The sequence below is a fragment of the Primulina tabacum genome, chromosome 10 (genome assembly GCF_025594145.1).
Source record: "Primulina tabacum isolate GXHZ01 chromosome 10, ASM2559414v2, whole genome shotgun sequence".
In the NCBI taxonomy this organism is placed as follows: domain Eukaryota; kingdom Viridiplantae; phylum Streptophyta; class Magnoliopsida; order Lamiales; family Gesneriaceae; genus Primulina; species Primulina tabacum.
Window position 1 is genome coordinate 7,667,622 of NC_134559.1, and position 16,325 is coordinate 7,683,946.

The 16,325-nt window shown below is 37.0% G+C and overlaps 2 protein-coding genes across 3 annotated transcripts; both read left to right on the top strand.

Annotated features, from left to right (window-relative positions):
• The first annotated feature begins 259 nt into the window (after window positions 1-259).
• LOC142506081 (inorganic pyrophosphatase 2) lies at window positions 260-3,016 on the top strand. Its single transcript, XM_075619228.1, has 4 exons — window positions 260-501; window positions 1,303-1,424; window positions 1,540-1,738; window positions 2,460-3,016. Exons 1-4 carry the CDS (start codon window positions 361-363, stop codon window positions 2,694-2,696), a joined length of 699 nt encoding a protein of 232 aa, XP_075475343.1. The 5' UTR covers window positions 260-360; the 3' UTR covers window positions 2,697-3,016.
• Window positions 3,017-7,870: 4,854 nt separating this feature from the next.
• Window positions 7,871-11,337, top strand: LOC142505432 (mitochondrial carrier protein CoAc2). 2 transcript variants are annotated; one of them, XM_075618417.1, is made up of 7 exons: window positions 7,871-8,268; window positions 9,416-9,501; window positions 9,598-9,805; window positions 9,950-10,076; window positions 10,280-10,335; window positions 10,700-10,822; window positions 10,909-11,337. In XM_075618417.1, exons 1-7 carry the CDS (start codon window positions 8,107-8,109, stop codon window positions 11,071-11,073), a joined length of 927 nt encoding a protein of 308 aa, XP_075474532.1. In that variant the 5' UTR covers window positions 7,871-8,106; the 3' UTR covers window positions 11,074-11,337. The 2 variants fall into 2 exon arrangements, with proteins under 2 accessions (XP_075474532.1, XP_075474531.1); XM_075618416.1 differs by having other exon boundaries at window positions 7,875-8,268; window positions 10,151-10,335.
• The last annotated feature ends 4,988 nt before the right edge of the window (window positions 11,338-16,325 follow it).

Consider the following 16,325-nt stretch of genomic DNA (forward strand, 5'->3'; position numbering starts at 1 on the left):
TAGGATGTTAGCAAGGTAATTAGTTGATTAAAAAAATTGTACTCTTCACATTTTTTCCTTTTAAATTCATATTTACTAAACTAAAAGATTAAAGTTTTAGTTGTGTAACTAGTTTAATTTATTAAATCTTAAGACTTTTCATTTAATCAAAATTTTAAATCTTATTTTATGGTAATATTATTAAAAAATAAATAAGGTAATTTAATTTGAACTCAATAAATTATAGATTAAATATAAATAAACCCATTGATTTTATAAACTTAAAAAATAAATTAATTTTTGGCGCTGTTGAAACTTCAGGCATTGAGCGGGCGACGCCACCGGGAACGATCTTCTCTGGACGCCGGAAACCGCCGAAAAATGGCTGAAAACATAATGATTGTGTTTGATTTCGACAGAACGCTGATCGATGATGACAGCGACCGATGGGTGATAACAAATATGGGTCTGACAAATTTGTTCCTTCAGCTTCGACGCACTTTGCCTTGGAATAGTCTCATGGTATGCCATCTCTCTCTCACTATTAAATGCGATGTCAAATTTGGTTTCTATATTTGCTTGAAATCCTTTGATGTGTATGCATTTTCCTTTAGTTAGAAAACCCATTTGATTAAATAATAAAGTTTCGACCTTTAGTAGATATATTGAGAATGATTCTGTTGTTGAATCCTTAGTTTGGTTTTTTTTTTTTTTTTTTTTCAGTTTGTATGATTTGGGTTTGTTTCTCTATTAAATGCTTTTTATTGTTTTGTTTGCTCATGATTGAAGTGGCATTCTAGGTGAGATTGTATTGTTAACATGAAATACTTGTGGATCCTTATTTTAAGAACCCAAGTTCTCGAGGTGAAATAATCTTGCCAGCACGGGTATTTGAAATAGAGAAAAAACTCAGGAAATATAGCCGGAGAACTGGATGTGATTTTAAATATATTGATAAACTCTATGTCCTTCACATCCTTGATTATACACATAACTAAAGAAGATCACATCCGTATCAGTGGTTACCTTCTAAATCTTTCATTTCTAAGATATTAATTAATGAAGAAGAAGAAAGAAATGTCTAATTTCAATATGATAAAGATGCTCGTTGGTGTCATCAGAATGAACAAAAAAGTCACAAAAATTGTAAAGACACAAAAACTAGCGTATAAGCACATCATTCAATATATGGGACTTTTTAGCATCATGTTCTAACATTATTCGAGTCCATTTCCACTTGAGATATTTTCAGTTAATTTTGGACTCTGCTCTACAACTTTTCTTGCACAATTGGATTGTCAAATAGACCCTCTATTCTTGTAGGATAGGATGTTGGAAGAGCTTCACATTCAAGGGAAAACAGTTGATGATATTGCTCAGTGCTTAAAAGGGATTCCTTTGCATCCTCGTGTCATCTCCGTGATTAAATCAGCTCATTCTCTTGGGTAATTACATTATTATTATTGAACTTTTTGTGAATGGTGTGACTTTAGATCTTGGATTCTATTCTTCTCTTGGTTTGAGATAGAAAGTGTGATGGTCAAATTTGCATGGCCACAGATGTGATTTAAAGGTGGCTAGCGACTCGAATATGTTTTACATCAAAACTATTTTGGAACATCACGGAATATACCATTGTTTCTCGGAGATCGTAACGAACCCTGCTCTTGTAGATAGCGGAGGTAGGCTTAGAATCTTCCCATGCCATGATGTAGCTTCATCTCATGCTTGTAACCTCTGCCCTCCTAATTTATGTAAGGTAATCTATATTTGAATCTAGCAACAATCCATTTATTGCCTTTTGATATCGGCATGTCACATCTTGCTTAATCAGTATTAAAATCGTCTAAATGTATCACTTATAGTGAAATTGTTGTTTTATGCATTTTCTTATCATACAACCATTACATTGTTATAAGTTCATATCAGCAACAGGACAGCTCTCTTGTTCCAAATGGTGTTCCAATCTCCTTTTCCTATTGAGGCAAATGATTCGTCCACATAAATGGAAAGATGTGTTATTCAACTAGATCACGGAATAAGAGATATGAACATCATCTGGAACATAAATTGTAGATGGATGTCATTTATCTAAATATACGAAGTTTCAGTCACCAAAATATATGAAACAAGATATCGAAACAATATATTTGGAAATAAAAAGTGGAATGTATCAGCATTACTATGATTTTCTCCGGCAATGATGTAAGTATACTTTCCTCAGGGTGTTGTAATCAATAATGTATCAGGGGAATCCAAACTTGTTATATATGTGTATTTTTCTCGATAGTAATTTTGGTGGATTATGCCAACTGATTCTAGAGTATCTTCAAATGTTCGAAAATAAAGTTCCAATCATATCTCTACTAAATTCAACTTGTGTGGAGACTATGTATGATCTAACTATGATAAAAGTATACGACCATGTTCTTCTGTGTCAACACTCGGGCTGTAATCTTCGTAATTTCTTCTGAATGTAGGGTCGTGTGATTGATCAAATCCAATCTGAAACTGGGAGCAAGAGATTAATATACATAGGAGATGGCATGAATGATTTTTGTCCAACTCTGAAGCTTGTTGCAGCAGACTGCGTTATGCCAAGAAAGAACTTCCCTTTATGGGGTCACATATCGAAAAATTTGGAACTTGTCAAAGCAAAAGTTTGTGAATGGAGCGATGGGGAAGAGTTAGCAAAGATCCTATACTCGATCTTATAATTAGTATCTAGAATGAAGACAGAATTATTTTGCTACAAGCCAAATGTATTTGTTAAAGATAAACAACCGCTTAAGCAAGATGAACCTCGATGACTCATGTGAACCGTTCTGCGAACATCGATTGGCATAAAACACAGGCTTCATGTTGTTTGTGCTATTCATTCTAGAACAGATAGATGCACATGCTTGTGTGTGTAGCTTTCACTTAAATTTCGTAAGCTCAACTCTGTTAATGAGATAACTTGAAGTTATATATGTACTTAATCCAATGGATACTTGTAAAAGTTAAAGATCTCTCATGTCAAATGGATTTCATTCTAGACTTTGAAGTTTGAACAACTTTGGATAATGTTGTGTAAATTAAATTATTTTCAACCATTTTCCATTAAAAAAAATGGAAATGAATCAACAATATTTAGCTGGCACATTGTATTTGATGTGCAAGAAACCACTGACGATTCACCACTAAAGAATGTATAACACAGAGATCAGAAAACAAACATCAAGAATTTATTGCCTCTCAATGCACCTTTCCTGGCTTTGACATAAATCTACTAATTAGGCTGGATGCACAAGCAAGGTCTGGTCTTGAACAGACCGTAGCATACATGAGAGCTCCCCGTGGCACTTGCATAAGGAATCCTTCTTTGAAACGTAAGGTGATAAAGGATCTCCTTGTCTTAGTACTTACTCTTTGTGGTAATATCAGACCTATTTCATTACCATTATGGAACATCGAGCACCTTATGATACCTCCATAAGGATCCGGGTCATTAGTAACCCGGTTTGTTACTTGGATAGCCCAGATCATAGCCAAAGTGCCAGTTACTTTCCTGGAGACCCGGGCAAATCTTCTATTCCCGGGCACTATGGCTCTTCCCGGGCAAACATCATAAGCCCGGGCTCTCCACCAACCACCCAGGTGCTCTACTACCCGGGCCACCTCGAGAATTGCACCACACTCGAGTATGATTGATACATGCCGTCTAATCTGTCAGAACTACTTGCACTTGGAGTGTCCTAGAAGTCATCAGAAGCTAGTATGGGCAACCGACTTACCATACTTAGTAGGTGGCACGAGAATCGAGGTACCTACCCCATTTTCTACTATAAATAGCAGGTATTAATGTCATTTAATGATTCTGAAATCTTTGAACTCTAAAGCACTTACATATTTTCTCTCAAAATATTGCTTGTGTTCATCTGAAAATCTGTTGACTTTAGCATCGGAGTGGCAACGCCGGACACCCCTCCGACGCCCATTCACGAGTTCTTTTCATTGTTTGCAGGTGCTACCACAGCCATTATCTTCACTCAAAATTTCCAAACACTATAAATTGTTGATTTGATCCGTTGGAGCTCCTAACCCGGCTCACCCATTGCAGCGAGATCACATCATTGGCGCCGTCTGTGGGAAATTGAGCTCAAGACGTAGATATGGTTTCCATTCAAAAATAAGCCCAACTCTGCTTGGCAAACATACAAGTCCGACCAGCTCGGCACTCAGATCTTATATGTGGATTTCATATGGGCTCAAAGCTCAGCATCTATCCCAGATTGGCATGAAGAGCATTTGCTATGCACTCAGTAGCATACAACTATATTAGTCACCTAATTTAGCTCAACTAGAGAAGTTTCACTCTATCGAAAATGAATTCTGATTCAGTATTTCCAGGTTAGTGATTTGATTTTTAATAAAACTAATATAGCAGGAGAAGCAGAAAAGTTAAAAGTTCGGGAGACATGAGGCCCCGGCACATTCTTGAGAGCCCGGGCAGACATGCCAGAACCCGGGCAGACATGCCAGAGCCCAGGCAGACATCTAGAGCACCCGGGCATACCATGCCAGAGCCCGGGCAGACATGCCAGAACCCGGGCAGACATCCAGAGAGTACGCCGGCATACCATGCCATAACCCGGGCATACATGCCAGAACCCGGGCATACCGTGCCAGAGCCCGGGCAGAGATGCCAGAACCCGGGCAGAAATCTAGAGCACCCGGGCATACCATGCCGGAGCCCGGGCAGACATGCAAGAGTACCCGGGCATACCATGCCAAAGCCCGAGCAGGCATGCCAGAACATCTAGAGCACCCGGGCATACCATGCCAGAGCCCGAGCAGACATGCCCGAACCCGGGCAGACATGCCAGAGTACCCAGGCATACCATGCCAGAACCCGGGCATACCATGCCAGAGCCCGGGCAGACATGCCAGAACCGGGCAGATATCTAGAGCACCCGCGCATACCATGCCAGAGCCCGGGCAGACATGCCAGAACCCGGGCAGACATGCCAGAACCCGGGCATACCATGCCAGAACTCCGGCAGACAGGCTAGACCACCCCGGCACCTTCTTGAAAGTCCGGGAGACATGAGGCCCCGGCATTCTTATTTAAAGACCAGGAGGCATGAGGCCCCGACACCCTTATCTTAAGTCCAGGAATCCGTACCTTGGCTCGGGGAACCACACCTCGATCAACAAAAAGCCCAGGGCACTATACCCTGGCTCGGGGAACCACACCTCGAGTATTCCCAAGTCTCGGGACATGCTCCCCGGCCCATGGCTCCGTACCTTGGTTCTTAAAAAGCCCAGGGCACTACACGCTGGCTTGAGGAACCACACCTTGACCATTCCCAAGTCCCGGGACATGCTCCCCGACCCAAGGCTCCGTACCTTGGTTTTTAAAAAGCCTAAGGCACTATACTCTGGTTCGGGGAACCACACCTCGACCTTTCCCAAGTCTCGGGTACTTATTTGAAGTTACCGATTAATTCGCAACACTTAGAAAATTTTCTGGTTATTTGCATACAAGCAGTCGTATCATCCGGGTTTTCGAAGACTTATCAGGATATTATTATAAAGAAGAACAGTTGAAGAAATTGAGAATTTCATTAAAAAGCCCGAAGGCATGGATTACATGAAAAAAGTAAAAAAGAAAAAGTACAGAAATTATAATCCTATTTTAAATCTACTGTGCATTAGATTGTTCCCCGGCCTCCTGGGGAGCCTTCTCAGCCTCCTTCTCAGTAGCATCGTCCTGGGGAAGGGAGTCAATGGCCTTGTCAATATCTGGGAAGCCCTCCCTGCCTGCCGGGATAAGGCCCTCTTCCTCAAACTGCTCACGGCACTTCTCAAAGCCGACCTTGAAGTAGTTATACGATCTATCTTCAACAGCCGCTTAGAATTCCGCAGATTGAAGGAAGAGAGTCCTCCATTCCTCTTGGTTCAGCTGTAGGAGTCTGAGCTTATCCTCGGCAATCTCAGCCCGGTGTTGCTGAGTACTGGCTTCATCCTCGAGATAGCTAACTCGAGATGCCAGGAACGCAGTTTGCCTCTTAGAAGCCTCCTCCCGGGCTAGGCTGTCATCTCGGGTGAGCTGAGCCGAGGCTAGTTGTTGATTGGCCATTTCCAGGGAAGCTTGGAGACCGACGATTTTCTCCTCATGAAGCTTCTGAACCCGGGCAATCTCTCCTTGGAGATGGTCATGAATTTCCCGAGCCGCCCGGGCTTGTTGAACTTTCTTGTTCAAAACCCGGGTTGTATCAGACCCTGATATCTTATTTCATCTATGAGATATTTGAAGCCCCGATACTCTTACACATGCTGAAATTATGTTTTAACAAAAGTATAAGTATGACTGATCGGGACAGAGAGTCAAGCTCTAGTCCGACTATTTTAGGGATGGGTGGTGATACCCCCATAAGGATCCGGGTTGTCATTAACCCGGTTTGTTACTTGGATAGCCCAGATCATAGCCAAAGTGCCAGTTACTTTCCTGGAGACCCGGGCAAATCTTCTCTTCCCGGACACTACGGCTTTTCCCAGGCAAACATCATAAGCCCGAGCTCTCCACCAACCACCCAGGTACTCTACTACCCGGGCTACCTCGAGAATTGCACCACACTCGAGTATGATTGATACATGCCGTCTAATATGTCAGAACTACTTGCACTTGGAGTGTCCTAGAAGTCATCAGAAGCTAGTATGAGCAACCGACTTACCATACTTAGTAGGTGACACGAGAATCGAGGTACCTACCCTATTTTCTACTATAAATAGCGGGTATTAATGTCATTTAATGATTCTGAAATCTTTGAACTCTAAAGCACTTACATATTTTCTCTCAAAATATTGCTTGTGTTCATCTGAAAATCTGCTAACTTTAGCATCGGAGTGGCCACGCCGGACACCCCTCCGGCGCCCATTCACGAGTTCTTTTCATTGTTTGCAGGTGCTACCACAGCCATTATCTTCACTCAAAATTTCAAACACTATAAATTGTTGATTTGATCCGTTGGAGCTCCTAACCCGGCTCACCCATTGCAGCGAGATCACATCACCTTACCTTTGAAACACAGAGCATTATGGTGTTAATACCAATGTTAACACCCACCCACTTGTGCCACATAATGTGGACATTCATTTTATTTTATGTTTTTTGGAAGAAGAGTGAAAGGGGTGGGCTGTAATTAATTACATATAATTTAATTTGGTAATGTATTTTAATAATTAAATAAAAATTATTTATTTTAAAATATTAAAATAATAACGGTTAGTTTTATTAGAAAAATTAGAAAATTATTTTTATGTAAGTGTTATTTATTTTTATATGTTGTAGTATTTCATTTTAAATTATAATAAAAATTTAATTTTAAATAAATGACATTCATAAATAAGATAAAATAATTTTACATACTAAATATATAAAAACATATTATTATTTATATAAACTAATAATAATTTAAATTTTGTAAATAGTTTAAATTGAATTTATGTAATGTGCAATAAGAATAACATCTGAATGAGTGAACAACGAGACCTATAAATAAAGAGTGTTAATATTAAAATGAATATGGTGAATATGTGTGTTATTATAATGTGTAGGTGACATGTGGACTCTGAATAGAGACTAAGGATATCCGACAAAAACCGCTCAAATTATGTGGGTCCAATTCAGGCTTATAATCAATTGTGATTTTTATACTTTTAATTTCATCTCAATTGAATTAAATATCATAAAAGAGGTTATTTATCCATCAATAATTGAGCTCGAATTTTGTATATTAATTCATTAACAACTTTAATTCTTAACACATTTTAAAAAATACATTGTCAAATAAATAAATAATAATTATGATTTTCTGGAATTGACCTGAATTAAAATCCGATAATAATATTTCTAACACCGCAAATTCCTTGTCTAATTTTCGTCGCCGTTGAAAATTTTTCTGATTCGAAGAAGTCAGAAGCGTTTTGGATTCCGCTTCTTTTCTCCTTTCCAAGGCAGCTTCTGCTTCTTCAACATCTGTGTGTGTATATATATATATATAGAGAGAGAGAGGGAGACTTTGATGCCGTATATGAATCCTGATTCAGAAAAGAAGTAAAGGGATTCTTTTCCTGTGCGTAATGGGAGAGAAGAGTGATGAAAGAGAGAAAAAGGGGTTGGTGTTGAATGGGTTAATTGGGGAGATGCCTGTTTTCGCAAAGGAGTTGGTTGCTGGTGGGCTGGCAGGTGGGTTTGCCAAGACTGTTGTTGCGCCGCTCGAACGCGTCAAGATCTTGTTCCAGGTCCTTGTATTACTGTAATTTGGGGTGATCGATTGGCTGCATGCTATTTCTTTTGTTGTTTTCTTTGAAAAATTTCCGCCTTTTTCTTTGCTCTAAGGGATGGGTTTGGGGGTGGGATTTGTGATTGGTTATTTCGAAGATGATCACTTGTAGGTACGGTGAACTAGATGTTATGATATTAATATGTGAACAGGGTGTTTTGCGAGTTTGTTGATGGTTAACAGAGTCTCGATCTTTTAATTGTTTTGTATCCTTTCCGGTTTTGGTGCTCCAATAATGCTTGGCATTGTTGATTATCGATAGCGTGTGCACTGGAATTAAGAACTTGGAAGTTGGAACTTTGAAGGCATTGTTATTGAATCGTTGTATAGTTCTCGGAAAGCAAAATATGTGTATTTTTGTAAATTTTGTAGTAACCTGAGATGGAAGGATCAATTGCAATTTTGTATCAAATGGAGCAGCATTATGTAATTCTCTTCAACTTTTGGCTTTCTTGGATGTTTTAGCGGTCGGATTGCTTTGCTTTTCATAATGGAGTGTCAATTAACTCGGCTATTGTTTTTCTTGTGATATTGCCAGCATTTAGGAAGTGCTACCCCATAGCATTTTAGTGGTTTTCTCGCTTGTTTTTAATTTAGGAGATATAAATAAGTTCAATATCATTCCGAGTGCAAGTTGCTGACGAAGAAGATTGACCTCAACTTACTGATCAAGCCTCAGAACTTTTACTAAAAACTTGGAGATGGTTAAATCAGTCTGTGCGTAGCTACTGATGCAAGATGCAACTTAAACTTCTCTACTGGACAATACTTTTTGTTCCTCCTTGAACATTATTTAGAGTCAGTTTGTTGCGTAATTGGGGGCTTGTTATTGGATTAATATTGCGTGAAACCAGATTGTGTTACAAATATTATCCCCTCAATACTATGTTCAACGAAGAGCGAAAACGGTGACTCTTCTGCAATCTGTCTGGAAAGTTGAAATTGTTTTCTTTGCTTTATGTGTAACTTCATATTGGAAGAGTTTTTGGCTTTTGCTGATATTGAATCTTGACTCCGTTAATTTCCATCTGTGCATTTATATGCTCTTTTAAATGGTTGTATTGTAAAGGGACTCAAGTTTGTTACTATTCCTTTATATTTTTCAGACGAGACGAAATGAGTTCCATAGTCTTGGCATTTTGGGATCCTTCACAAAAATAGCAAAAACAGAAGGATTACTTGGTTTTTACAGGTAGAACTTTTATCTTTTCTTGGTTTCTGAATGTATGAATGTGAAGTGCTTACATTTGTCATTTATATAAAAGAGTATTATGTGATTCATCGTTAGAGGGAATGGAGCAAGTGTTGTGCGTATTGTGCCTTATGCAGCTTTGCATTATATGGCCTATGAAGAATACCGAAGATGGATCATCCTTGGTTTTCCTGATGTTGGAAGAGGTCCTGTTCTTGATCTCGTTGCTGGTTCATTTGCTGGAGGAACGGCTGTGCTTTTTACTTATCCACTTGATTTAGTTCGAACTAAACTGGCTTACCAGGCATGTGTTTATCAGTCATCAATCTCAGCATTCCTAAAATCTGTCTCAGGATTATCCACAATAAGGCTTCAAATTTTTTATGATCTTTTCCCAATAAACCCACGGTTTCAAAAAATTGAGCTTGATTTTTATAGGATGGTGCAGGTTGTTGAACCCTTGAAACGAAGTGTTGAAGGGCTTGCTATGGGGGAATCTGTATATAAAGGAATCCGTGATTGCTTCTCCAAGACATACAAGGAGGCCGGAGTACGAGGTCTCTACCGTGGTGCTGGTATGTTGTATTGATTCTCTTGTTTATGTGAAAATTTCATCGGTTGTTTCTGAACCTTCATGTTGAATTTTCAGCTCCATCATTATATGGAATCTTTCCCTATGCGGGATTGAAATTTTACTTCTACGAGGAAATGAAAACCCACGTCCCCGAAAATCACAAAAAGGATATCACAGTTAAACTTGTATGCGGCTCCATTGCAGGTTTATTGGGTCAGACTTTCACTTATCCTATTGATGTTGTCCGGAGGCAAATGCAGGTATTATGCTTGTTGAATAAGAGATTATTTAGTTAAATATCAATTTTATAATTGAATGTGTTCTGGTGTAGCCAAAGTAAGATGTGATGCAAAGTGATGAAGCAATGGGGAAAATTCCGCCTCCCCTTGCTCAGAATCGCTAGAACTTCTAACTACTGAGTTTTTAGTGCCTGATTTTTGTTCAGATACTATTTTTAGATTTTACAAGAAAAGTTATCGATAATCAATGATAACAGTGGAAATAAAATCTTTTAAACTATGCAATAGTTCATATGCAACATTTCGATAACCGTGCTACATAGGACAGCAGGGGCATTTCCTATATTCAAATAGTAGAAGGAAAAGTAAAATCTTGGATTCACAGGTCCAGAGGCTATCGACTTCAAAGAGCAGTGAAATGAGAGGAACTATGGCAACTCTTGTGATGATTGCACAAACACAAGGATGGAAGCAATTATTTTCTGGCCTTAGCATCAATTACTTGAAGGCGAGCATAAACTTTTACTTATATTTTGCTCCTCGACTCATTTTCATTAATCAAAGTTTGAAAATGTGTATCTTTACGAATTTCAGGTTGTCCCCTCTGTCGCGATTGGATTTACAGTGTATGATGTTATGAAGGCATTCCTGCAGGTTCCACCAAGAGATGAATCTTTCGCGGAGGTCGCTGCTAACCGAAGAAATAATCAGCCAACGTCTCTTCCTTCTTCGCAGCCATTATCTCAAACTCAACCATAGCAATTCTTTACCATAATGGTATTGATTTCCGTCGTTGTATGCGAGACCATCTCCCTTATCTTGGGGCCATGAAGGTCTCATATCTTATTCTTTACCACACAAATGTTCCATCAATCGCAATAATAAGTGCTGCAACCTTAGTTAGAAGATCTAGATCTTGTAAATAAATCATTAGAATATCAAGATTGATGCATTAAGAACTTGTATAATATCACAGGTTCTCAATAATTTGAAGTTATCTCAATTTAAGGTTTTCGTATGACTCGTGAATCGAATCTGGTTGAATATTATTCATATTTTATATTCGAGCTCGAGCAGAAATGTTATTAGCCTTAGCTGAAGCGTTTTGAGTTTTATGACTTCAAGTCTGTTATTCGACATTACTCAAAATGTTGGTGAGCTACTCGGCAAGGGGCTCGAAAAGTTCGTGGGTCGGCTCAGTTTGTATGAAACTTTATATACACGCATAGAGCACCAAGCGGGTATATACGATGCTTGTTTGACCTATGAAATATCCTCGTCTAATCAATAATTCTTGGACAATGTCTCCAATGTCTCCCCTATATATAAATTATCAATGAAATATTTAAGTATAAGCCATAAAGTTGAAAATGGGAGTTAATGCATATGTAGATAATTCAATTTTTAATAATAGAAAAACTACTAAAATTCAGAATATCTCGTCTGGTAAATTTCGAAAGTTTTCAAAGTTTATGGGCACAAATTGGTATATACGTTTTAAAGTTCTTTGGTCAAATGAATGCGCTTATTATATATATGCAAAAACTTGTGTGAGACGATCTTATGAGTCGTATTTTGTAAGACATGTCTCTTATTTGAGTCATCTATGAAAAAATATTACTTTTTATGCTAAGAGTATTACTTTTTATTGTGAATATCGGTAGGATTGAACCGTCTCACATATTAAGATTCGTGAGACCATCTCACAAGAGTTGTGATATATGGATCTAGAAAAAAAATATATGTGATATATCGGTAGGGTTCACTCGTCTCACAGATCTTCCTAATATCTATCTAGTTAAGTTTCTTGAACGAGTTATTGTATCTAGAAAAAAAATATATGTGATATCTGATAAATAATAGTTTGTTACATGAGTAGGTCTCTTTTGAGACGGTCTCACGAATTTTTATCTGTGTGACGGGTCAATCCTACCGATATTCACAATAAAAAGTAATATTTTTAGCATAAAAAGTAATACTTTTTCAGGATGATCCAAATAAGAGATCCGTATCACAAAATACGACCCGTGAGACCGTCTTACACAAGTTTTTTCCTGGCATAGAGATTTTTTTCCCAGAAAAATTACATATAAAATTCACATTATTTTTGGTGATCAATATATATATATATGTAACAAATGCAATTTCAACATTTATGGCTAGCTAGAATGGGGAAGGGGAAGTAATATAAAGTTTGGAGAGGATAATATTTTTAAAAAAATTACATATAAAATTTCTCCGGTGAAATATAGCAAAACAAGAACAAATGGGTTGTCAAAGGTGAAATCACACATGCAAAAATCTTGTAAGAATACATAAATATCCACAATTATTGCACGTACGGACGATTGATAATGTGTATAATATTGTCTAGTTGGGAGACAAGTGTACCATTAAATTCATCACAAAGGTCACACCACTATGTGACTCCATTCCCATTTATCATTCACGTTAAATATTTCCCCCACAAATTTTGTAAAATTATGGGAATTATTAAAATATAAAGTTAATTATTGAATTCTCTTTTCGATACATTTTTCTTCACTTTTAATTCATGCATGTGCATTTTGTGTGCGACACGTAATGTTGATATCATTATATTTTAAAATCTAGTATGATTCATGTTTGACCTCATATTAATTTTTTTTTTTAATGTTAGGCCAATGGGTAGCTAAATTACTTTCAAAATATCAAGAACTCGATCATTTTCTAGATGATAGATTTATTTGCTACCCATTGGCCTAAAAAAATTAGGCCAATGGGCAGCTTAATTAGTCACATTACTTTAAAACTCATCAAAACGAAATTTCTCAAATTCAAAGCTCATCAAAACTTTTTCCGATCAACCATGTCAGAAGAAAATATTGAATTGAATGATTATATTATCAATCAAGAAAAAAATTACTGAATAATTTTATTGATTTTTTTAATCTCTAAAACTATGAGACGATTGTTTTATATTGATTATTCTGTACATATTTTATCTTATTACTCAATCGTGATATAAATATTTTGATTATTGCGCATTCTTTAGTTTTTACATTGTCTTTAATTTGAAAAAGTTGTTAGGATTATAAAATAATACAAACACACATTATGATTTAGGAGCAACTTTATAAAGTTAAACTTATATTCAAAAATTGTTAGGATCGACTCTGAGTATCAGACATGATGAATAATTTATATTTATATATACTGATTAATAGTTTATTAGTATCACAGGGGATGAATAATATATAGTTATGTATTGTTATGTATGTCGATGAAGTACTTACGTCTGATTAAAAACTCCAGTGTGAATTCCCTAGCCTACTAGTGGAGAAAGGAGCTAGCATACCCGTTTATCATGTTCATTCCCGTGATTTTACTTGGAGAATATACAACTCAGTGTGAGGATATCACTTGATATGGACGAGAATGGATACGATGGATGGGCACGTGGCGGAGCTATAGGGCTAAAATTTTAAACTCTATAATTTTTTAATATATTAAATTGATCTATCGGGGCTAATATTATATTATTCAAAATTATATAAAATTTATATTTAATTTTTTTTAAAAAAAATTGGGTCACCCCGGCTAAAGCCCGGGTATAGGAGCCTTTGGCTCCGCCCCTGTCAGGATGGGTCTGCTACTTCCTCCATCAGTAGGCCAGGAATTCATACTAGATTTCTTCAACTAACGCAAGTACTCAGTCGACATATACATCAATATATAGTTCCTGGTTTCAATTCCATGTTCATCCAACAATACGATTAGCATCATGATCACCTATTTACCATCTACACACATAATCGTGACCGAGGTGAGTAATAAACCAATATAGTAGACTGAAATAAAAACATGTATTGTAATAAATGACATATGAATGCATGTATGTTCGGTCAAAATCCCATTTGATGATATCCAGAATGCAAAAGCAGTACCCTGAAGTTGATCGAAAAGATCGTTTGTTCAAAGAAATTGGTACTTGTTTTTCACAGTAGCTCGATTAAGTTGGCATAGTCAATGGACAAGCACATCTAACCATCCTTCTTGTGAAAAAATAGCATTGGGGCTTCCCATGGTGACACATTGGGTCTATTGCAGTCTTTATCCATTAATTCTTGCAATTACTCCCCTTTAGCTCATTTACTTCTATCGTGGCATTCGGTACATCTCTTTGGAAATAGGAGTTGTACCTGCGATTAATTCGATCGAGAATTCAATTTCTCTCGGTGGAGGAAAATCCTGGTATTTCTTCAAGAAAAACGTATGGAAATTTGTTCACCACCAGAGTTTTAAACAAGGTTGATTATGATTTATCTGTTGAACACATACACGTACAAGATATCTATCCTTCGTTCCCTTGGAATCATTAACAAAAAATAAAAATAAAAAAATTAACAAGGAATTTTAGCACGTGAACTCTTCCCATAGAAATTCCATTTCAATCTAGAGTTCAGACTAGAATGAATTATCCCATGAAAATAGTTGACTACGGGGAAAAGAGAATTGAGATACAGTTTGGGGTTTGGGTGATGGTATTTTTAGAAATTTACACATAAAATTTCAAAATTTTGGATTTGAGATCACCTCAATTCTAATAGGTGCGTCCTCTAGTAAATATAAAATAAATAAATTTATTCAAATCCCATGTCCAATTTTTACACGAAATATGCATGTGCATAAATAAAAAAAATTTATTTTATTTTCTTATAGTTAATATAAGAGATTCAACAAAAATTAACATTATACAAATATAATTTTAACAACTAAATTTGTGCATATATGACTAAAATTTAATAGACGCACGAGTGTAGCACGAGAATGGGTGATAATTTGTAAAAAGAAGTTCATGTTTTTCACTAAGAGACCTCAAAAGATTCTTCTTGTCATGAGAAAGATTATATTATTTAATTTTCTATCCTCATTAATGCAATTTACTATGTTCAGGTTTGAGGATAATTGGAGTTCCTCACATCATCTTAAAGAAGTTCAGATTACTGGCTTCCGTTATTCTGTATTTCCGGTGGAGTTTGTCAAGTTTTTGCTTTAGAATGCACGAGTGTTGGAGAACATTCAGGTGTGGTTCTGTGAAATGTACGTGTGCGTAAGTGATTAGAAGTTATTTCTTGCAGGAAAATTTATAAATATGATACAATTATTTTTTAATTAATAAAGCAAAGGTAGTTTTATTTTCTAATTTATCAGTGTAATGAGACTGATCATATAAAAAATTATATTATTAAAATCCCATATTGAATTTATACAATTGGTATTTGTTAGTTGTCTGGGAGTTGTACACATGGACTTGGAGACTGCTCCCCACTTGAGCTAGCTTTTCGGTTAATAGGTCAAATTCTCAATCTTAACATGATATCAGAGGTCAGATTCCACCGTTATGTGTTGGACTACCCATAGTTAGGTCATCCATTGTCTTGTAAACTTCACGCTCAAGATGTTTATTCTTGGGCGTGAAGGAGGTGTGTTAGTTGTCCCACATCGGTTGGATAAAATCTCTCGTGAGTTGTATATATATATATATATCCAAATTTAAATATTAACCGTATTTGCACGTGTACTGCACGAGGATGAAAAACTTACATACTAAAGAATCTTTTGGCAAAAAGAAAACTTCTGAGCTAGAACTGCTACAAATTTTTGTCAGAAATAAGATGAATGAAAGTTTGGAGTTGACAGTGGTTTTAGAAAAATTATGAATAAAATTTAAAATTTAGGATTCAAGGTGGAAATCACCTCAAGTTTGGAAGCCCATCGGAGTCGAAGGAGAGGAGGGGAGCTAGACAAGTACATTCCTTATCACAAGTCTAACCTGCTGCCGTAGAACATCGAGCTCCTGGCGCAGTGCTTCATTATCCTTTGTCAGGTTCTCACATCTCTTGGAGACAGTTGCAGCCTAGGCAGTCGCAAGCGCAACATCATTAGTGGTGGAAACAGCACGAGCAATAGCAGTAGATGAGCTTGTGCGTGTAGCCCGACCGGCATGACCTGAAATATCATCCGGGAAG

Coding starts and splice junctions, on each gene's coding strand:
- LOC142506081 (XM_075619228.1), top strand. CDS start 361: ATGGCTGAAAACATAATGATTGTGTTTGATTTCGACAGAACGCTGATC. Junction 502..1,302: donor TGCCTTGGAATAGTCTCATG/GTATGCCATCTC, acceptor CTATTCTTGTAG/GATAGGATGTTGGAAGAGCT. Junction 1,425..1,539: donor AAATCAGCTCATTCTCTTGG/GTAATTACATTA, acceptor GCATGGCCACAG/ATGTGATTTAAAGGTGGCTA.
- LOC142505432 (XM_075618416.1), top strand. CDS start 8,107: ATGGGAGAGAAGAGTGATGAAAGAGAGAAAAAGGGGTTGGTGTTGAAT. Junction 9,806..9,949: donor GAACTAAACTGGCTTACCAG/GCATGTGTTTAT, acceptor AGGATGGTGCAG/GTTGTTGAACCCTTGAAACG. Junction 10,336..10,699: donor TTGTCCGGAGGCAAATGCAG/GTATTATGCTTG, acceptor TTGGATTCACAG/GTCCAGAGGCTATCGACTTC.